At 39.6% G+C, this 24354-nt stretch overlaps 1 protein-coding gene across 3 annotated transcripts; it reads right to left on the reverse strand.

Moving 5' to 3' along the window:
• Positions 1 to 1603: 1603 nt before the first annotated feature.
• Positions 1604 to 5542, reverse strand: LOC112758993 (dirigent protein 17). 3 transcript variants are annotated; one of them, XM_072220204.1, is made up of 4 exons: positions 4481 to 4874; positions 3385 to 3569; positions 2925 to 3062; positions 1604 to 2452 (listed from the first exon to the last, which is right to left on the reverse strand). In XM_072220204.1, exon 4 carries the CDS (start codon positions 2449 to 2451, stop codon positions 1987 to 1989), a length of 465 nt encoding a protein of 154 aa, XP_072076305.1. In that variant the 5' UTR covers position 2452; positions 2925 to 3062; positions 3385 to 3569; positions 4481 to 4874; the 3' UTR covers positions 1604 to 1986. The 3 variants fall into 3 exon arrangements, 2 of the variants coding, with proteins under 2 accessions (XP_072076305.1, XP_025663579.1); XM_025807794.3 differs by lacking the exon at positions 3385 to 3569 and having other exon boundaries at positions 4481 to 5534; XR_011874194.1 differs by lacking the exons at positions 2925 to 3062; positions 3385 to 3569 and having other exon boundaries at positions 4481 to 5542.
• Between the last annotated feature and the right edge of the window lie 18812 nt (positions 5543 to 24354).

The following is a 24354-nucleotide window of genomic DNA, read 5'->3' on the forward strand; positions in this document are numbered from 1 at the left end:
GAGGAGGTGGAGCTCACGCGCCCCTATTGTTCGGGTTTATATATAAATTGCGAACAGCGGAATCCAGAGAGAGCTCCATGAAGAGGTTAGGGCTAAGGATATGTGAGTGTGGAAGTGAGAAGGGTTTTTTTGGAATTTTAAAAAATATAAGAGTGTTTTGTTATTCTAAAAGAGAGAATATTCGTTTTTTTAAGGGAATATTCTGTTATTTTAGACGTTTTTGTCACGGTAGAGACTAAATTGAAACAAAAAATAACGTATAGGGCTCCAATTAAAAGGAAAAAAAGTATAGGGACCTAATTGAAAATTTCGCAAAACTATAGGACCAACAAAGTAATTAAACCAAAAAAATATTCAAAATTACATATGATCACACAAGATATCATATGCAAGACCAAGCTTTTTAACATACTTATTTGGTTCAAATGTTAAAATGTGTAGTGTTTTATCTATTTCTACTTTCTAGTTTTTCTTGAAAACTGGAATAATCAACAAATATTTTCCTTTGAATTTTAGGTTACACTATAAAAAAAAAAAAAAAAATCTTGTTCCACTGTTTGCAGGTTCGAATCCCTTTTTTGTACCCTGTTTCCCTGCGTTAACACATTGTTTGGTTTAAATGATTTTTAAAAAAAGGAAAATGAAAGAAAAGAAAATATGTGAAAAAGCCCATTTTTTATTCGTTTGAAACAGAAGAAAAAATGGATGAAAAACCAAAAAACTGGCATGTAACCCATATAATTTTTTTCCTCTCAATGCTGAGAAGAAAACTAAAGAGAGAAAACCAAAGAATATTAATTCCATATTTACTCTTCTAACAATAAAAAGCAAAATTCTTAACTCACTATTTTCTTAATATATGTAAGGGTAATAAAATAATTTTTTCTTCATCCATATTTTCTTTTTATTTTCTTTTTTTTCATTCTCTTCATCCAAATAACATATAAAGAACTTCACTTTTTTTCTCATTTTCTTTCCTTTTATTTTCTTTCCATTCATTTTTTTTTCTCTCATTTTCTATCAAACATCCAAACATAATGTAAGAAAGAAAACAGAGGGATTCAAGGCCTAGCCAAGCCATCAATTTCCTCATTTTCTATCAAACATCCAAACATAATGTAAGAAAGAAAACAGAGGGATTCAAGGCCTAGCCAAGCCATCAATTTCCTGGGCCAGCGCTGCGTGTCAAGCTGCTCTCCCAACATAAAGACAAGCTGCTCTCCCAACATAAAGACAAAACATACGTGTCGCAAAGAAAGCTGCTCTACAGGAATCTCTGTAAATTTAGATTTGTATTGTAGTGTGCACCTATTAATTAACATGCTGAATGATTGTTATACAACAATAATGGAATTAGCTTTAGCTAATTCTACTTTAACATAGTCTAACTTTTTTGTTATTTGAATATTAATATAACATATTATACAAGATGTTTTGACTATATTCTGATATTTTTTATTTGAAAATTTTGAGAAAACATTGAAACTACGCCGTCCACATGCTAGTATTTCAATAAACCCGGGTTGAAACATACTTCCATACCCTCTCATATGCAGCAAAGGTTAAGTGCAAAAACACAAAAAACTGGAATGAGACTCATGAATTCGTAAAGCGGTTTCATCTTTACCATTTAGAATTTTTCATGAAAGAAATGTCAATTTCCTTACCTGATTATGGTATCATCTAACAAAAAAAAATTATGAATTTTCATCCCAGACAGCAACTTCTCTTCAACTAATCAAAACGGAAGCATGAGAAACACATTCATTTCAATCACCATTTCTAACAATTTCCCTAACTACAAAACAATAAAAAATCCTTACTCCTCTAACAATTTCCACCAGCTCTGATTTCCTAATCTCTCTTCTAGCAGAGCAGTTTTAGAATCGGCTAATTTTTCTCAAGCACTAGCACTGATGTTAGATGCTATACAAATTGCAAATGATATTACAAATCTCCAAATTTTCAACTAGAGCCAGAGTCTACTTACTTTCCTTTTGTTGCCCTTCTTTTGATTTTGGCAGTTTTCCCAGACTTATGAGCATATTTCTTGCCTTTCTTGACAACTCTCTGTGCCAGTGCCTTAAGCGTCGTCGTAACATCCAAAGGAACAAGTACCTCTTCCAGCTCATGCCAATCAAGATCTTCCGAGTCACCATCTTCGTAGAGAACCCTGTACCACCCAGTTTGTTTGTCAAACTCCATTACCGTACCTGAGTAGTACCTTCCCATGAACCACTTTCGAACCTCCCTCCCTTCGAACCATTCACCCAAATCCAAAGGGGTGTATGCTTCTTCAACGGTGCCGCCTGAAGCATTATGCACAGAATCAGTTTTGTCACTGGGGGTTATTTCAGGCACACCATTGATTACGATAGCAGGCTCTCCTGGTATCTCAAATACCCCTACCGCTGAAACATTTGATCCTTGCTCATTCCCTTTCTCTTCCATTCTGCAAGGGGGGAAAAAAATCAAATACGAATATGATATGTGTTAAGCTAAGAGCCTAAGACTCTACTTCACAATTGAACATTTTCCATTTTAAATAAATAGATAATAAAGAAAAATAAGATTCCTGCAAACTTGCAACCAATAACAAGGAAATAATATCATAGAATCAAAAGCATTAAAACCGCATTGACTTTATCTTCACAACAGCCTGCACATACATCTAAGAAATTTTTTTTTACAAAACAAAATAAAAATGTTGTAAGAAAAGTAGCACATATTACATAAGAATCACTTAATTAGCAATATAACTCTTAAAATTCTCAATCTAATTAGTAATTATAAACTCAGTGGTTAATAAAACACTAAGAACAAACAATTACAACAACGTCAGCACAACAAACGCTAAGCAACAACAAAGAAATTGCAGGAAATATAACAGGAAAAAAATAGTTCAAGAACAATTAAATACTTACTATCGGTGTTCAGTATTGGGATTGGAAGAGAAGAAAAAGCATAGTTATCAGAATCGAACCGGTAATCAACCCGGTCATATGACCGGGTCACTAGTTCAACTGGTGGGTCACTGATTCACCCAGTTATCCCGGTCATAACTAAAAAAAATAAAATTATATGAATAAAATTAAAATAATGTCTTAAAAATTAAAATATAAATCTTTACAAACATTAATAATTCAATATTAATTTTTAAACATAACTAATGATCTAAAAAAAAAGATAATATATTAGTCTCTAGTACAAAATACTTTTTTAATTTAAATCAACAAAGACAAGTGAAAAATAACACAATCGGTAAATCCACAATTTGTTTACAATGACCCCAAGCAGAGGATCAGTCTTCCCTCTATTATTATAAACTCTATGATATTTACAAATACTAAAAATAAGAAAGGGCTAAGTGTCCATGCCACCAACCAACTCCTGAAAGAAAAACAAGAGCTTCTCCGGCAAACCAGTAGAAGTTACCCATCAAGTCGAGCAATGATCCATTGGAGAAGCAAGCTTCTCTTTGTCACCCCATTTCCATGGGGACCAAGAACAAGCTCCAAAGAAGAGGAAGGACTTCTTGCAATCTCAGGTACAATGGCTAGTTGGAAAGCCTTTCCATTCAAGCCAAAGAAACACAGCAACAACTAATGATAATCAACAACCACCAAAGTTTACTAATAATAATCAACAACAAATTTAACTATTCAACCGAAGTTCACTAAATTTTTCTCAGGTTCAACAACTCTAAAAAACCATACAACAGCAGCAACTGCCAGATTCAACAATAATTCTAACTAAAATTTACATCAAACCAGAGAAAGAACAGAAAGAACAGCAACAACAACTCTAAAAAACCAACATTCAACAAATAGAAAGAACAGCAACAACAACTGTAAAAAACCAACATTCAACAAATAGAAAGAACGGCAACAACTCTAAAATTTGCTCAGGTTCAGCAAAATTAGCATCGAATCAGAGAAAGAACAGCAACAACAACTCTAAAAAACCAACATTCAACAAACAGAAAGAACAACAACTCCTCTAAAATTTGCTCAGGTTCAGCAAAATTAGCATCGAATCAAAGAAAGAACAGCAACAACAACTCTAAAAAACCAACATTCAACAAACAGAAAGAACAGCAACAACTCTAAAATTTGCTCAGGTTCAGCAAAATTAGCATCGAATCAGAGAAAGAACAGCAACAACAACTCTAAAAAACCAACATTCAACAAACAGAAAGAACAACAACTCCTCTAAAATTTGCTCAGGTTCAGCAAAATTAGCATCGAATCAGAGAAAGAACAGCAACAACAACTCTAAAAAACCAACATTCAACAAACAGAAAGAACAGCAACAACTCTAAAATTTGCTCAGGTTCACCAAAATTAGCATCGAACCAGAGAAATAACAGCAACAACTCTAAAAACTAAGTAAAACAGCAACAACCACATTCAACAACCATCAGGTTCACCGAAATCAACATTGAACTAGAGAAAGAACAGGGTCGAAAACTTGATCTCACCTGGTTGAGAAGACGACGACCGCCACCACCACCCGAGGGAGCAGATGCTGCTTCACTGGTTCTGACGAAGCGAACGCAGGGTCACGGACTCACAGTGAGAGACCAGAGAGCAACGAGGTGAGAGATCCAGAGACAGAGAGTGACGAACTGACGACGCCGAGTGAGTGACAAACTTACGACGAGGGGAGAGACGAGGTGAGGGTGAGGGGCTGCCGGCGCCGAGCTCGAGAGAGAGACGAGGTGAGGGCGATGGGCTGCCCACTGCCTCGAGAGAGCAGAGACAGAGAGACGAGGGCACGAGGTTGGCTGGGGAGGGGGTGGTTCCACCCAGAGACGAGGCTTAGGGAGTTAGGGTTATTCAAAGAGGGGGTGGGGGGTGGTGGGTCTGAAACACGCCGTTTCAGAAAAAAGAAATTAAAAAAATTAATAACTTGACCCGGACCGAATTGGATTAACCGGCCCGTTCACTAGGTTCGCATAAAACCACCGGATCGAACCGGGTTCAACTGGATCTGTGGCATGGACAGTTCAACGAGTGATTTGGGTTCGGTCAGATGACCGAATTTTCGGTCGAACCAGCCAGATAGAGTCGGATTTGATAACTATGAGAAAAAGTCGCCGGAGGGGGATTAGGTTTGCACTAGTAAAAGAGGGGAAGAGAAGGGATAAGTAAACGACGTAGTTATAGCTAAGACGTATCGAAATTCAGTGCAGATATATTTGGTAATTTGGATTTGACAAGTATTGATCATCATTGTGGCTAATTGAGAATATTGGAAGAAAGCTTAGGGCATGCAATGAGTTCGACAGAGGATAGAACCATCATCTCACTCATCGAATTGACGAATACCTCTCAAGTCTCAAGGCTAGCAATCGGAGAAAGATTGCCAAGCTTTTTTTTTTTTGTTTTGGTCACTAATTGCGAGGCTTCAAACGGTGTGGTGGTTTTTTCCAGTCATGGAGCGGAGTGGTGTTTGTTTCCATTCTTAGGCCTGGGTTGAGGCCCTTTTGCCTTCAGCGAAAAAGAAAATTGAAAACTCATGTCCAATTATGTATGTTGTCTTTTTGCGATGTTAAATAGTTTGATAATTTATTATATTTGATTAAATTATTATTTAATAACATTTTATTTAATTATATATAAATTTTAAAAACTTATTTATTATTATTATTATTATTATTATTATTATTATTATTATTGAACATTCTATGTCCTTATAAACAGAGTAAACCATAAAAAATAGAGTTTGAATATCTATAAGATTTTTGATTCAAATTTTAATATTTTTAATGTATCAATTAAATTTATTGGCTCATCACATGAGGTTATTATTGATAATTTAAATTAGTACTTAAAAAGGTTATCAAAATTATGAGTACTGTTATAATGTAATATTTGAAACATTATTATTTGGATAGGAGTATAAATGTATAATGAACATTTTCTATAGGACCAATATATATGTATTACTATTTTTCTTAATTCTACATCAACAATTGACTTGGACAACTATGGTTAGTTTCTTAACAAATATCTTCTAGACCAAATCAATTTATTATTAAGAATTTATTTACATCAAATTTAAAACTCAAATCAAAGATGCTTAATAGCAATTGAGTAGAAAAATGATTGTGAAGAATATAATATATTTTATTCCATTTCATTGTTATTGTAAAATAATTTTATTGTATAAATTGATTTTGTTATTCTTCTTTTAACAGAGTAATCATTTTTATTTGGATGGATCCCCTTTTTTGTCCAAATTAATTGGAAAAAGTTAATATTCATGATTAATCCGTAATTTGTTGAAAATGATTCAATATACATTGCGTATAATGTTTATAAAGTTTTATGCATAAATCTATTATCAAATTGATTGAATTTGTCGAAGATCATGTTGTTACTACGGTTAGTTTAGTTTTTCTTATTGCTTCTTGTTCATACTCTGTTTCAACACTAAGGTCCAGATCCAAACGAAAAGACCCAGTCCAAAGGATTGAGCCTCATTCCACACCGACCTTTCCCTAAAGAAGTCGGTTCTCACTACGACTTACTCTAAAGAAGTCGATGACGAAGATTAGCTGGCAGATAAACACTCACTCAAATGAGTAACTGCCCCTAAGATCTCTCAACCCACTTCTAGGAACCATATCCCAACTTCCCTAAGATAAAGGGACGGTTATCCACCTTAAAAAGTGGAACTACTTCAACGGTGGTTATTGGCTCACCACTATAAATACACTGACACTCCTCAGGTATCTCTAAGTCCCAATACTCTCTAGATCTGCTCACGCCCTTGCTGACTTAGGCATCAGAGTGTCTTTGCAGGTACCACCCCCATTTACTCGTATTCACAAGTCAGATGGAGGCCCTAAAGACGCGAATCCGCCCGAAGGCTTCCCTCATAGACGATTGGGCCAACCCAGCGAGTCCAGCCCAATAATCTCCGGTTACCCATCGTAACATTGGCGCCGTTGCCGGGGACCCGAGAGATCAACCAGTAATGGCGGACAAATCACCGGAAGATGGTCATACGGCGTCCGATTCCGAGCAGGAAAACCTGGACACCGGAAACAACGATGCGAACCCAACTCCTCACCAGGAGGCCAGCGATCAACATCGAGAAGGCACCTCTGGGTTTAAAAATCTAAAGGTAAACTCCTCGGATGGACGAGAGTCAAGAAAGGAACGGCCACCCCACGCAACCGAGCTAATGGGGTTGGTCCATGGCCACCAAGATCGTTTGGAACAGTTGGAACAGGAGTTAGAAAGACAACGAGAGGCGGAGCGAAATCTCAGGGAAGAGATAGAGCGACGAAAAGAATTAGAGGAGAAACTCTTAAGACTAGAATCTTCTCTGAAAAGTCGGAACTCCCATGGCGACCGAGAAGAGTCGCCCCTGGGAGGAGAAAATCCGTTTAGTGAGGACATCATGAGGGCAAAAGTTCCAAGAAACTTCAAAAGCCCTAATATGAACCTCTATGACGGAACCACTGATCCGAAGCATCAATTAAGAAATTTCAAAAGTCGGATGTATCTAGCTGATGCTTCTGATGCAACTCGCTGCAAAGCCTTTCCGACTACCTTGTCAAAAGCGGCGATGAAGTGGTTCGACAGCCTCCCACCGAGGTCGGTCACCAGCTTTGAAGACCTCTCGAGAAAATTCTTGATGAGGTTCTCCATCCAAAAGGATAAAGTAAAACATGCACCGAGCCTCCTGGAAATAAAGCAGGAGGTCGGAGAACATTTGCGGGACTATATGGAAAGGTTCAATAAAGCATGTTTAGAGATTCAGGACCTGCCCACCGAAGTTGTCATCATGGGGTTAGTGAATGGACTTAGAGAAGGTCACTTCTCACAGTCCATATCAAAAAGGCACCCCACCTCCCTGAGCGATGTACAGGAAAGAGCAGAAAAGTACATCAACATGGAGGAAAATACCAGACTACGAGAGCCGAGTTGGCAACCTGGGCATTCCCACTCTGCAAAAGAGAAGGAAAGAGAGCCCAAGAAGAAAGAAGAACTCGGTCTCGACAGGCCAAGGAAATATCACTCTTATACTCCTCTAAAGGTTTCCATGGTGGATGTATACAGAGAGATCTGCAACACTGAAAGGCTGCCACCTCCCAGGCCCATTAAGAATAAAAAGGGGGGAAGTCGCGGCGATTACTGTGAGTACCATAAGATCTATGGTCATTCAACAAATGATTGCTACGACCTTAAAAATGTGATAGAAAAGCTGGCCAGAGAAGGTCGGCTTGATAGATATCTCATGGAAAGGTCGGACAATCACGGGAAGAGAAAGCGAGAGGACGAGGACAGGAGAGACCCACCACCACAAACTCCCGAGAGACATATACATATGATCTCAGGAGGATTCGCGGGTGGAGGACTCACCAAGTCCTCTCGCAAAAGACACCTCAAGCGAGTTTACCAGGTCGGGAGTGAGTCACCCGACCTCCCCACAATCTCATTCACAAAGGAGGATGGGCAAGGAATAATCCCTGGACATGATGATCCAGTGGTGATAACCATGATCCTAGCCAACGCCCACCTCCACAGAACTCTAGTAGGCCAAGGGAGTTCGGCAGATATCCTTTTCAAGCCCACGTTCGACAAGCTAGGGCTAGATGAAAAGGAGTTAAGAGCCTACCCCGACACCTTATATGGATTAGGCGACACGCCAATAAAACCACTGGAATTTCTACCCCTCCACACGACCTTCGGAAAGGGGGAAAAGTCCAAAACTCTTAGCATAGACTTCATAGTCCTCGACGTGGGGTCAGCATATAATGCCTTGATTGGCAGAGCTACCCTAAATCGACTCGGAGCGGTGGTGTCTACCCCTCACCTTTGCATGAAATTCCTGACATTTGCGGGGATAGCAACAGTGCGAGGAGATCAGAAGCTGGCAAGAAAATGCTACAATGAAAGCCTGAACCTGAGAGGGAAAGGCAAGGAAGTCCACACCATAGAGCTCGGTGGCACAAGAACCAAAGAAGAGCTGTGCTCACAACCAGGAGGAAAAACTGAAGAAATATAGGTCGATGAAGAGGAAGGAAAAAATACCAACATAGGAGCCAACCTGGAGGAAAGCTTAAAACAAAAGTTGACAAAGCTCCTAAAAGAAAATTCTGACCTCTTCGCCTGGAAAGCTTCCGACATGCCAAGGATAGACCCCGAGCTCATGTCCCACAGGCTCTCTGTCCACCCAGGGTCTCGACCTGTACAGCAGCGAAGGCGTAAGCTCGGCCCAGAACGAGCTCAAGCGGTGGAAGAGCAGGTACAAGCACTCCTAGAGGCCGGCTTCATCAGAGAAGTTAAGTATCCAACATGGCTAGCAAATGTAGTGCTAGTCAAGAAACAAAACGGCAAGTGGAGGATGTGCGTCGACTACACCGACCTGAATAAGGCATGTCCTAAGGACCCATATCCGCTCCCAAGCATTGATACTCTAGTGGACTCTAGCTCAGGTACCAATACTTGTCGTTTATGGATGCCTACTCGGGATATAACCAGATCCCGATGTACAAGCCAGACCAGGAAAAGACATCGTTCATCACACCTAGAGCAAATTATTGTTACATGGTCATGCCTTTTGGATTAAAAAACGCAGGGGCCACGTACCAAAGGCTGATGAACAAGGTGTTCGCTCCCCACCTCGGGCACTTAATGGAGATCTATGTAGACGACATGCTGGTAAAAACCCGGGAAGAGGCCGACCTTTTTACGGACCTCACGCAAGTTTTCAACACCATAAGGGCGCATGGGATGAGACTAAATCCCGCAAAATGCACCTTCGCGGTGGAGGCTGGAAAATTCCTAGGATTTATGCTAACCCAAAGAGGGATCAAGGCAAATCCTGACAAGTGCAAGGCTATCCTAGAAATGAAAAGCCCGACTTGCTTAAGAGAAGTCCAACAACTAAATGGCCGACTCGCAGCCCTTTCCAGGTTCTTGGCAAGGTCAGCATTAAGGTCCCTTCCACTGTTCTCTCTGCTAAGAAAAGGATGCCAATTCGAGTGGACTCCAGAATGCGAAGAAGCGTTCTAAGAGTTCAAAAAGTTCTTGAGCCAACCTCCAATCCTCACCCGACCTATAGTAGGGGAAGAGCTTGTCCTATATTTATCTGTAGCGGACAAAGCTATCGCATCGGCCCTAATACGAGAGGATGAGGTTGGACAGCATCTAGTATACTTCACCAGCAAAGTTCTACAGGGTCCCGAACTAATGTACCACAAACTAGAGAAGTTTGCGTACTCCTTAGTAATAGCCTCGCGGAGGTTACGACCCTACTTCCAGGCCCACACAATAAGAATCCAAACGAACCAACCCATGAAGCAAATCCTCCAAAAGACGGATGTTGTAGGGAGAATGGTTCAGTGGGCGATAGAGCTCTCCGAGTTCGACTTAAAGTACGAAACTCGGACAGCGGTAAAAGCCCAATGCCTCACCGACTTTATAGCGGAATATGCAGGAGATCAAGAGGAAAAGCTGACTAAATAGGAACAATACGTAGATGGATCCTCAAACAAAACAGGAAGCGGTGCAGGCATAATACTAGCCAATGAAGGGGGAACAAATATAGAAGTCTCCCTCAAATTTGAATTTCCAACTTCCAACAATCAGGCAGAATATGAAGCCCTGATTGCAGAATTAAAGCTGGCAGAAGAGGTCGGTGCAACCCAGGTGCTGATATTTAGCGATTTCCAAGTAGTGACCTCCCAAATAAATGAAGAGTATCAGGCTAAAGACCCGAATATGAAAAGATACTTGGAAAAAACTCTGGAGCATCTCGGGCGTTTTGCAGAAACCGAGATCAGACACATAACTCGGGACCTGAATAGCAGAGCAGATGCCCTCTCCAAGTTAGCCAATACCAAACCAGGGGGAATAATAGAAGCTTGATCCAGGAAACTCTCCAAGAACCCTCTGTGATGAAAACAGAGGACAAGCAGGAAGTCCTTGAAGTAACCGGGTTAAACCTCAGATGGATGAACCCCTTGGTCGAATACCTAAAATTCGACATCCTCCCTAAAGAGGAAAAAGAGGCCAAGAAAATCCGGAGGGAAGCACAATACTACACTTTGGTGAAAAACACCCTCTATAAAAGAGGAATATCAACACCATTGCTAAAGTGCGTACCGACCTCAAGGACAACTGAAGTACTAGAAGAGGTTCATAATGGGATTTGCAGAAACCACCTCGGAGCCAGGTCGCTAGCAAAAAAAGTAATCCGAGCTGGGTTCTATTGGCCGACTTTGCAGAAGGATGCCACAGAATTTGTGAAAAGATGCCAACCATGCCAGATGCACACAAATTTCCACGTGGCTCCCCCCGAGGAGCTAATCAGTATAACTTCTCCATGGCCCTTTGCAAAATGGGGGGATGGATCTGTTAGGACCTTTTCCCCAGGCCCCAGGACAAGTCAAATACTTAATTGTGGGAATAGACTACTTCACAAAGTGGATAGAAGCAGAACCATTGGCCACTATCACTGCCCAGAGAAGTTGGAGGTTCCTCTATAAAAATATCATCACAAGGTATGGGATACGTCATTCCATTACCATAGATAATGGAACCCAGTTCACCAACTCTACCTTCAGAAGCCTAGTAGCCAGTATGAAAATAAAACACCAGTTTACCTCGGTGGAGCATCCACAAGCAAATGGACAAGCGGAGGCAGCTAACAAAATCATACTGGCGGGACTAAAGAAAAGACTACAAGATGCAAAAGGAGCTTGGGCTGATGAGCTCCCGCAAGTGCTATGGGCCTACCGGACGATGCCACAATCCGCCACAGGAGAAACACCCTTCCGACTTGTCTATGGCGTAGAAGCCATGATACTAGTAGAAATCAACGAACAAAGCCCAAGGGTGATCCTCCATAATGAGGTCGGAAATGTACAAGGACACAAAGAGGAGCTTGAATTGCTCCCCGAAGTCCGAGAGCAAGCCCAGATAAGAGAAGCAGCATTGAAACAAAGGATGACTACCAGGTACAACAAAAAAGTCATTCGAAGGAGCTTCACCCCAAACGATTTGGTCTTGATCAGAAATGACATTGGAGTCAACAAATCGGGGGAAGGAAAGCTTGCTGCTAATTGGAAAGGACCATACAAAGTTAGCGAGGTCTTAAGAAAAGGGTATTATAAGGTGACCGACCTAAACAGCACCGAGTTACCAAGGTCGTGGCATGCTTGTAACATGAAAAGGTACTATAGTTAAATGTGAACTCTACTCCCTGATGTACTCTTTTCCCAACTTCACGATTTTTTCCCAAAAATCAAAGGGTTTTTTCTGAAGAAGGGTTTTTAACGAGGCATCACAGTAGAGACTAAGGGAGAACGGACTATCAGAAACCCTTAGTAGCAGCAAAAGTACCTTCCCAAATAAATAAAGATCTTTTACAATATCTCTTATAAATTCCTACTATTGTTTTTCTTTCTATGAAACGCGCCGACTTAAGCTCGACAAAGCGTGAAAATCCCATGAACCGACCTAGATGGTCGTCAGGATAAAACGACGAGGTACAAGTCGGTGTAAAGAGGTTATAAAAGTTGATCGTGAAAAACTCAGAAATATTCCGACTCATAAGTCGAAGTGAAAAGCCGAGCAGCAAAAAAAACGCATCGCAAAAATAACCTAAGTCATAGGAACTCAATAAATAAAAAAAAAATTGAGTATAAGGAATACCAAAAGGAGACCGAAAAACCTAAAGACTGTCCTAAGTCCTTAAAGTTAAAAGGTTCAAAAAAGGACAAACAGCCAAGAAAAGGTTTTCAAAAAGATCAAAGGGATTTTTTAAAAAACCAAAATCTGAAAAGCATGCATACAACAAGACAAAGAAAGGTAACTTAAACCCTTATCCAAAAAAAGGGGTATTTTTTGTCAACCTAAACCCTTATCCAAAAAAGGGTATTTCTATAAATATTTTGTTTACGGCCTTAAAAGGCCAAGAAATGTCAGTAGACCACCACAACATAAAAAGAGTTTAAAAAAAGGGGGGGGACCCACAGGCCGGGCCCCATATAGCCACAATCATTTTTTCAAAGAGGATCACTACCAGAATCAGGGAGAGTAGTCGGAGCACCATCAGGACTAGGGAGAGAAGTATCCATAGGAGACGGAGAGGAGGTTCTGGGAGCTTTCGAGGAACTCGGGGCATCCTTTGGTCAGGGAGGAGATTCCATTACCCTCTGCCCCCGAGTCTTCAAATCTAACTCGGTGACATATTGGGGAGAGGGAGGAGAGACTATAGCCCCGTCAATGACGACCTTGTCCGGATCCAAAGGTGAGAGATCCAGGTCGGGAGCAAGGACTCCGACCTGTTTCTTAAAGATCCTCCATGCTTCCTCGGCCCCATCAGCAATAGAGTCCTCCAACTCAGTATAGTCACTCCGAGCTTTCAGCAAATCTTTCTTCACCAATATGAGGTCCTCAAACAAGCTCGCATAACTCTCCTGCGCCTTCAGCCTCAGGCCCTCCTCCATGTTGCACCGAGCTTGGAACTTCCGCTCACTCTCCTGAAGGCCATCCCTTTCCTCCTTCAATTTGGCGACCTCCTCCTTCAGCGCCCTCTCATGCTCCTGATACATGAGAAGCCTCCCCTCCAACTTTTCAACCCTCTAGGTTGAACTCAGAGAGCTAAGAGGAGTCTTCTCAAACATATCAAGGAACTTTGTGCATACCCCCGCCGCCCTGATACTCTCCTGAGCCAGAATAGTAAGGTGGTTCCAATAGAAACATCATCCATACCTATGCGGGTATGGGGATAGATGTATTTCCGGACAAATTGAGGTGCATCCACCTTAGCCTCACCTTCAAAAGAAGAGCTAGACTCCAAGGTCTTGCGCTTCTTCTTTTCTGGCTCAGGGGAGGATCGGGGAGGAGGGGACGGCTGAGAAGAGGTTGAAGAAGAAATGACAATAGGTCGGTTCGGGGTTCCCAAATTGTGAGGAAGGGGGGAGGAGAAGGAAGAGGAGCGTTAGTTACCCTGGCGCCACCAACCCTGGCACGGGACCTTGCCTTGGCCTCCTGGACTCTCTGGTAAGACTCCCTGGAATTCTTCTTCGCCATCTCTGTAAAAAACAGTCAGTAGCCAAAGAGTCAACAAAACAAGTCGGTAAAAACAAGTCGGAAACAAAGTGGATAAATAAAAGCTACCTAGTTTGTGTCTGGACAAAGGTCGGCGACCCCTGGAGAAATTTTTTGGTATCCAGATATGGGGTCCTCCCCCACACTTCTCGGAGGAACCCCACAATGGCAACCTTTACCTCATCCAGATCATCTAAACCATATTTCTCACAGGGGGAGGCCTCCAGCCAGTACAGAGGAAAGCGAGGGGAAGAAATCTCATCTAAGAAGAAGGGGTGGTGACGCTCTACAGCTTGAACTTTGAAAAAATAATTTTTGAAGTCATGGAAGGATTCATCAAAAAAGGTGAAGATTCTCCGACCTTGTATAGCTCGGAAAGACACCCATTGTTGCTTATTATTTTGCCCACTGAAGGGCTTGGTCATGTGAAAGAGAAAAAAGAAAATCCTCAGGGACGTCAGAAAGTCTAAAGCATGGCTAATGAACTGATAGATTCTCAGAAAACCCCAGGAGTTGGGGTGAAGCTGGGTAGGAGCAACTCGGCAGTAGCGTAGAACGACAACCTCAAAATCAGAAAAGGGGAGAAAAATGCCCAGGCGGGTGATCATACTCTCATACATATAAAAGAAATGAGGGGCTACTTCAGAAGCCCTCCCGAAACAAACCCGGTCTTCCGGACCCGGGACTACCAATTCATACTTCGGCTCATCCTCATCAGAGGTACAAAGTCTATGATGAGTGCGGAGGTTGGTGATAAAATCCGTGTCGACCATAGGTTCCTCCCCTAGGACCGTGACGTCAACCCACTGGGCAAGAATTTCTACAGAAGACATTGTTTTCTAAAGGTTGACGAAAACCTACAAAGGGAAAAGAAAAAGATCAAGAACAGGGTCCATAAGGGGGCATAGAATTAAAACAGAAACCTACAAAATAACTCCTCTCTCCAAAAAAGTAAAAGCATGCAAACAGAAGCACTGCATAAAAGATAAGAGGAGAAAAAGGAAGAGGAAGATGAAAGCCTTCAAATGAAGAATTCCCCACGAACAGATGAGAAGGAAATTTTGAAAAATCGCAGAAACGAAACAACGAAAGAGAGGGAAAGTATTTATAGACACGTTAGGGGCATAATGGTAAAAATGGAAAGCGGTCATTAATAAGCGCACCGTTACCAAGGTAATTAATCCCTACACGAACCTCTAACGGACGCGACGTTTGATTAGACGCGACTATGAAAATCAAAAGTCACAAAAGTCACGTCGGTTCCGAATAATCACGTCGGATCCCTCACAAGTCGGCTACGACCCCGAGTAGAATACTCGAACCCAAGTCTTAAAAAGAAATTGGGCTCGAGTAGGGGCACTGTTCATACCCTGGCCCAACACTAAGGTCCAGGTCCAAACGAAAAGACCCAGTCCAAAGGATTGAACCTCACCCCACACCGACCTTCCCCTAAAGAAGTCGGTTCTCACTACGACTTGCTCTAAAGAAGTCGGGGACGAAGATTAGCTGGCAGATAAACACTCACTCAAATGAGTAACTGCCCCTAAGATCTCTCAACCCACTTCCAGGAGCCATATCCCAACTTCCCTAAGATAAAGGGACGGTTATCCACCTTAAAAGGTGGAACTACTTCAACGGTGGTTATTGGCTCACCACTATAAATACACTGACACTCCTCAGGTATCTCTAAGTCCCAATACTCTCTAGACCTGCTCACGCCCTTGCTGACTTAGGCATCGGAGTGTCTTTGCAGGTACCACCCCCATTCACTCGTATTCACAAGTCGGACGGAGGCCCTGAAGGCACGAATCCGCCCGAAGGCTTCCCTCATAGACGATTGGGCCAACTCAGCGAGTCCAGCCCAATAATCTTCGGTTACCCATCGTAATACTTCTCATCTTCTTTTTTTTTTACAGCTGTTTATTGATAATTTTTTTAGTAATATAATAAGCAATGAATGATGTGATGTATTATTTCTAATAAAACATATACAATTAGCATGTTGTTACTTCGTCTTTAAATGCGGCTTCTATTACGAATCCTTTTCAACTTCCTCTGATTTAATATTGTCTAATGTAAATTTTCATCTTTACATTGTATTTTCGATCTCTTTTTTCTTGATATTTCATATTTTGTAGAAACAATTCTTTATTTTTTAAGGATTTATTTTTTAAAAAAAAATTAGGTGAATCTGACTAATGCCTTTTTTCTGTTTTGTTTGGTAATATGTCTCTGTTCGTGTTTCTAATAAAATTATTTACAATGAGAAATTGACAATCTTATATTATTGTGCAGCAAAATCAACCAAACAAAAATTTAAAAATGCTTTTTATCAAGGTTTAAAAAATCGGATTGGTCATTGAACCGTTCTAATTATTGATTTATTGGTTTAGTGATTTAACCGGTTCAACCATAGTCCAATCGAAAAAAATCATTTTATATTAAAATAATAAATAAATTATAAATAAACACTCTAAAACATAATTATAATTTAATATAAACTTTAAAATATTTTCTAAATTTAAAGCACTACATGAAATATCATCAACCAAAGTCTTAAGATCTTTAAATAAAGTACAAACTTAAATCCAAATATAAAATGTCAACATAAAAGTGTCATCAATAATCAAAATTCGCAAAAATTTACTGCAGATTTGTTGCGTTGAAATCATTTTCACCTTCGTTTTCATCCTCTTAATAATTAAAAAATAACAAAAATTAAATAATTTAATTTTTGGATCATATTTGTCATATTTTATTTATATTAATATTTTAAATATAGATGAAATCTATCATAAAAATAAAAAAGAAGCTAAACTAAATAGATATTATAAAAAATTATTTTATATTAATTAAATAATAATAATAATAATAATAATAATAATAATAATAATAATAATAATAATAATAATAATAATAATAATAATAATAATAATAATAATAATAATAATAATAATAATAATAATAATAATAATAATACTGCCTTTTAAATATTAATTATACTAAAATTATGGAAAACCTGTAACTAACATAAAGGTAGAAAAGTATTTATTTCAAAATTCTTAAACTGAATATTAAATACTCATAAGGAGGAATTGAAAATTTATTGGGCCCAAAGCCTATGTCTCTAAAGTTTAAGGGTGTGTTTGGCAAATGTGTTGGAGAGGAGAGAAGTATGTTTGAACTTCTTGAAAGTTTTACTTTTATATTTGACCATTTTTATCTTTCTGAACATAAAATTGATTCTGCCTCTGAACGCACGTTCAGGAGAAGCTAAAATTTGTAGCTTCTGCGTTTCACGTTCATGGTTGCTTATTATGGGTTAATACTCAAATTCGTCCCTGAAAGATCACGCGATCTTCATTTTCATCCCCAAATGATTTTTTTAATCAAATTAGTCCTCGAAAGAATTAATTTAAACCACGTTCGTCCTTCCGTTAACTGAGTGACGTCGCCGTTAGAAATCTGCTGACGTGGACTGTGACTTGGCTGCCCACCCTATCCAAACGACGTCGTTTGGCAACTCCAGAGTGTTGCAATGAAACGCCTGCATTTTGAGGATAGAGTGTAACGTTTTACACTTTGTCTTTGATCTCTAACCTCACTTGTTCTTCTTCATTCTCACCGTGACGCTCTGTTTCTCTGGCCCCTACCAAGCATCACGAAGACGAAGAAGACTGCCCCCATTGTCCGCAACCATTGGAGTAGTCGTCGAGCATTGTTCGTGCGTCTGCTCTGGAGCTTGGTGGGTAACCTGAAGGCGAGCACACATCATTATTTCTGCATTCGAAGTAAGAGATAAAGTTTTTTGTATGTTGGCAAAAAAATTGGTAAAACTGTGTAAACCCCTAGTTTCTGCATTATTTGACTGAGTCATCGTTAAGAATGTGTTAGTGCATAGCGTCTAGGGTTTCATCCCAGTATTTGGTTTATGATCGGCTGAATGCATAAATGAGGAAAGACTCTGTTTTTTTGGTTTAGAAAAAATGATAACTATTTTTTTGTGTTATCGGAGTAATACTAGTTTTGTTGCTGTGTTGCTGATGATTTAGTGTTTTTCATGTTCTGTTTTAATTTTTGTATAGAGTTTGGAGGCCTTGCAATTCTAAGATGGAGGGTCCTCCGATAACTTTCATATTTCATCATGGTGGAAGCTTTAAAAATGATGAGAAAGGAAGTAGAATCTACGAACCAGATAATACGAAAGTGTTGATGGGGGTTGATGGGGATACGTTGGACGTGTTTTTTGTTGAAGGATACTATAAGAAACTGGGATATGCTGGGGGGCATATGTTGGTGGAAGGTTCCTTGGCTGTCGCTTGAGAGTGGGCTGAGGAAGTTGGAGACTAATAAGGATCTGCTCAAATTGTGTAAGACTTGTAGAAGGAATAACAATGTGATGAACATATTCTTTGAACATGGAGTTTCAGAGCCACGCGTGGTGGAATGCATGAGTGAAGAAGATGATGTAATTCTGCCAACCAATGCACCTTTGTTGAAGCTGCCCAGCACACAGCCTGCAATGCAAGCAAGGAAATTTGCATCCCAACCCACAATGAGCCACTCACAGCCACTGACAACAAACCCTCTGCATCCCACTCCCAAAAATAAAGCCAAAGCCACTCCAAAATCTGCTGGACCCAATCCTCACCACAAGAACATGGACTATGTTAAGCCCAAAACAAGGTCTTCCTAGCAAGCAGAAAAGCCCAAGAAAAAGCCCAATTCTCAGCCCACAGAAAAGTCCATTGAAAAGCCCAACTCGGAGCCCACCAGTAAGTGTAGTTCTCAGCCCACTCAAAAGCCCAAACCCCAGCCCAAGTTCCAACCAAAAAGCTTCTCCCAACCTGTAAATCTCAGCACTGCTATTAAACCAGGAAGTAGGCACCAACCTCCCAATAAGTCAAATGCTAAAAATAAGAACAAAGAATCTCAGCATTGCACTAGATTTGGTCGAGCTGTTAAGCCACCCCCTATTCAGGATAATAGTGACTCTCATGACTCATATGAGAGTGTTGAGGACAGTCTATATAAACCCACCAATGGCTTGAGAGATGTCAGTGACACTGACAGTGGGGGTGAAGAATTTGAAAGTAGAGGTACAAGAAAGACTGATTTTAGGGAGAAGCACAGACCAGCTTCTTCTAGAAGGAAAGAGAAGGTTATTGACACAGATGACTCTAGCTACGAAGATTTTGAAGAGGATGACCCATCTGATTCAGGTAAGTCATGGTTGGTAATTTGACCAATGTTACTCATGTTTTTGTTTATCACACATATTGATTTGATAACTGAAATTTGTTGTGATTGGATTGACAGACTCGGGAGAAGAGACTGAAATTGAGAGTGAATCCGACTGTGACTCCTGGCACTCGGAAGATATGGATAAGGTCCTGGACTCTGATGAAGAGGAGGCCACTGTTTATCCACCATACAATGAAAAGGAAAAATTTGGAAATCTGAAGCTTGAGGTTAGCATGATCTTTAAGTCCAAACAACACTTTATGAATGCAACTAGAGATTATACCATACAATGGGGTAGGAATGTCAGTTTCACTAAAAATGATAATGTGAGAGTGAGGGCTGTATGCAAAACAGAGGGATGTCCCTGGGTTGTTTATTGTGCATGTAATAAGCAGAATGGGGTATAGCAGATTAAGACTCTAGTTGATGAACACACATGTCCTAGAAAAAGAAAGAACAGGGCTGCAACAGAAGAGTGGACATTGGGTAAGCTGGTTCCCAAGCTTAGAAAACACCCAACTATGAAGCATAGAGAGGTTTATGACTGGTTTGTCAGGAAGTGCAACGTTAAGCTTAATAGGACCTGCATTACTAGGGCCTTAAAGGCAGCACGGAAAGTAGTGGAAGGAGATGAAGTTGAACAGTATGCACTTATCTGGGATTATGCTAATGACGAACTGATTTTCTGCCGGTAAAGAATTAAATAGAAATAATCGCATTGTAAGTATAGTTTCTAAACCAACAAAGAATCCTTTCATACAAAAGTTTTGTTTGTCACTAAAGCAAACCCAATAAAATTGATAACCGAAGTATTTAAACCTCGGGTCGTCTTCTCAAGGAATTGCGGGAAAGTATGATTTATTATTGGTTATGGAAAGGTAAAATTTTTGGGTTTTTAAAATAAGGAACAAGTAATTCAAATGGCAAGAAAAATAAATTAATAATTATAAAGAAATATCTCTTGGCAAGGTATAAGAACTAGAAATCCCATCCTAGTTATCCTTATTAGGTGTGATGAGAATTGTTGTTGCTCCCACTTAGTTAACCCTTACTAAATAAAGGAAAGTCAAGTGGACTAATTAATTTGATCCTCAAGTCCTAGCCAACTCCTGTGGAGAGACCAACTTTAGAGCGATCCAAATCAATCAGCAACTCCAATTTCAATCAATAGCTGAGTTTGATAACTCAAGTATTACCAATCACTTAACCAAAGCCAAAAGGGAATATAAATCTAAATCAAATTGAAAGCAATCATAAACAGAATAAAATAATCATTAATCTGAAATACCTCAAATAATATTAAATAGAATATTCAAATCTAACATAGAAAGTTTGTAAATCAACAATGAAAAGATAAATGACAATTAAAGTAATGGAATAAATAAAAGCGAAAAATAAATTAAAGGGGTAGTGAACATGTGATTGAAGAGATCATAGCTCAAACATAACAGAAATCCTAAATCCTAATCCTAATCCTAAATCCTAAGAGAGAGGAGAGAGCCTCTCTCTCTAAAAGCTACATCTAAAACCTAAAATTGTGTATTCTTGAGTTGTTACTAAGTTGTTGTTTGATTCCTCCATTCTCTGGCTTATATTCCGTGTTTCTGACTTGGATTTGGGCCGAAAAAGGGTCTAGAAATCGTTGGGGGCATTTTTTGCAGATTCTTGTACGTGGCGTCTGTCACGCGTTCGCGTCGGTCACGCGTTCACGTCATCTGGGAGTTTTCCTTGTCACGCGTACGCGTCAGTCACGCGTTCGCGTCAATTGCGTTCTGCTCAAGGCGCGCGTTCACGTCGTCCACGCGTACGCGTCGCTGCCATTTCGCGCTAGGCACGCGTTCGCGTCGTCCATGCGTTCGCGTCGCTGCCTTTTCTTCAAAATTCCGTTTTTGTGCTTTCCTTCCATTTTTGTATGTTTCCTTTCTGTCCTCTAAGCCATTCCTGCCCTATGAGACCTAAAAATACTTAACACACAAATCACGTCATCGAATGGTAATAAAGGATAATTAAAATTAATATTTTTAAAGTATAGGAAACATGTTTTACATATATTATAAAATAAGGAAGGAAAAGTAAAACCATGCAATTTACATGAATAAGTGGGTGAAGAATTGATAGAAACACTCAATTTGAGCACAAAATACATCATAAAATATGGGTTTATCAACCTCCCCACACTTAAACAATAGCATGTCCTCATGCTAAATCCAAGAGAAAAGGTAAAGTTAGAATGGTGGAATCTTATGCAATGCAATCTATTTTAAATGCAATCTTACCTAAATGAATCATGCAATTTTTAATTATTATCCACCTATATATATAGAGCTTACATGTGGTTAATTTGATTCATATTTTCAAGGAATCATATATGCATAGCCAAACCTAAATCATGTTAAAGCACTTTCACAATTGAGTTGGGTAAAAATATTTCACAAACTTGCAAGACAATTAACAATTAAGCAGAGATATATGGTGATGAGCTATTGAACCCTCACTGGATTTTGTGTTTACTCTCTAGTCACTCAGTGTTTAGGGTTTAATCACTCTATTCTTTTCCATTCCTGTTTTCTAAAACTTTGTTTTTCATCTAACCAATCTATAAATATACAATGTGTACATACAAACATCATGCGGTCTTTTTTAAGGTTGTAATGGGGCCAAGGTAGAGGTAAGGGTATATATATAAGGCTAAGTGAGTTATAAGTTGAATCCTTAATTAGTCTAAGATCTCACCTAACATATACATATTCTATATAATTTTTAACTCTCTTGGGGTTCCTAATTTTTCACTTTCTTACATACTCATGTACCAATTTCATTCTGAAATTTACCTTATGTGCATTGATTTCTTCAGTAAACTTATTATTGGGGTAATTTTGTCCCCTTATTTATTTAATTAAAAAGGAAAGATTTTTTTTAATTTTTTGAAACATAAACATAACATATATCAATGTACATGGCATTTTAGTTTAAATTTGTTTCACATGAGCATGCTCCCAAAAATCCTTATTATTTTATTGATTTAATCCTTTCCTATCAACACATGTTCTCACGTCTCCCCACACTTAGTGGATACACAATCTCTATCTTAAGCTAACCAAGGATTCAACTTGAGATTTTTAATTTGTTTTTCTGCTTAAGGCTAGTAATATGGTTATAGAACAAGAGGGGATTAAAAGCTCAAGAGGGCTAACAAAGGTTATGTAGGAGGTAGGCTTATTTGGGATATGTAAGGAAAAACTCAAATGATGGCCTCAATCATATGTGTAGGTATATCTACATTCTATATTGGACATATAGATTAAAACAAAGTAAAGATTACAAGCATAGAAAAGAAGTGCGAAACACACAGGAATGAAATTTATGGTTGAATATAACCATATAATTAAGCTAAAAAACTCACAGGTTGTGTGTTCGTTGGCTCAAAATTCATATATCAGTTATGTATGTCATGCAAGTAGAAATTAAGAGTTCTCATTATTCTCAATGTGAATCTTAGGGTGGCTCTTAAAATCTTAGTGTTCTTCCTTGAAGAAATGTTGTTTAAATTAACCAACATTTATTGCTATATATATATATATATATATATATATATATATATATATATATATATATATATATATATATATATATACAGTGTGTGGATTGTTGTGATTCTGTTAAACTAAAGTTTCTAGTTTACTCTTTTTATTTTTAATTAATCCAAATTATCGTATGCTAAAAGGGTAAACTAAACTAATTAATCCATATATTCTATATCACAACTTAATAAGCTAAAAGTTCAACTAGACTAAACTAAAAATCCAAGATAAATATATAAACCCAAGTGTAAAATGCAGAAATATAGTAAAAATACAGCAAAATAAAAATGTGCAAATACCGGAAAGATAAATAAGATAAGGTAAAATAAAAATAAAAATACAGAAAAATAAGCAAAATAGGATAAAAAGAGAGTCTGAAAAGTGGTTCAACAAAATAAAGTACGCCAGAGATGGCGACCTCCCCACACTTAAATAAAAGCATCGTCCTCGATGCTCACTCAAGCTGGGTGTGAAGGAGTGTCATCTTCAGAAGGATGTGCAGTAGGTGTCTCTGTGGTGATCGGAGGATCTGCGGTCTGGAGGAGTGTCGGAAGGTCTGCCTGCTGTAGTGGAGGCTTTGCCTGAAGGGGGATCTCTGGATCAGCCGGCTGTATCTGGTGGGGCTCTTCATGCTGTGGTGCAACCTGCTCAGCTCCTGCCTACGCAGCCTCTGCATGTGCCTCCTCCTCATGATCATCTGCCTCCTCCTCAGATGGCTCAGAAGGGGTGTCAAGCTCGGAGGGGATGTCGTGGTGGCCAGATCGAATCATCAACTTTAAGTGCTCATAGCGTCACTTGTTGCGACGCTCAGATCTCTCATATCACCGTTGGTTGTGGTGCTCCATCTGGTCCAACCGGTTGAATAGACGATGCACGAGGTGGAAGATGGGCTCTGAAGCAGGTGAGGGTGCAGTAGTGATGGCGGGTGCGGTAGTGGATGCAGAAGGAACATCAGAAGATGTGGTTGCCTCAGCAGAGTCAATGAGAAAAGGAGGTCTGTACCCCAAAGCCTGAAACTTTTTGCTGTGAGGAATAATCTTCTTGCAGTCCGCAGCAGTTGGCTTCGCATCTGTCGGCTCCCAGGGCACCTCAGCTCGGCGGCCTAGCTGAGTAATCAGGTATGGGAATGGGAGGGTGCCTCTGACGTGGACTCTAGCCATGTAATACCAGATGAAACGGGTCAGATATAAGTCCTTTTCCTCCATCACACACCAGATGAGGGTAATCATAGCAGCGGACACCTCGGTCTCATGAGTGCTCGGCATCACGTAGTTACTCAGGATCTGCTGCCAGAGCCAAGCCTCATCATTCAGATAAATAATTTTAATTCCTTTGGGGGCCACTGCAGACTTACCCATGACCCAGGGGAGTGTAGGATCAAGAGCTATAGTCTTCTTGACTGCGTCCCAGTCAAATCTCATAAATCGTATATCCTCCTCAGCATTTTGGTA

Source organism: Arachis hypogaea, chromosome 16 (assembly GCF_003086295.3).
Source record: "Arachis hypogaea cultivar Tifrunner chromosome 16, arahy.Tifrunner.gnm2.J5K5, whole genome shotgun sequence".
NCBI classification, from domain to species: domain Eukaryota; kingdom Viridiplantae; phylum Streptophyta; class Magnoliopsida; order Fabales; family Fabaceae; genus Arachis; species Arachis hypogaea.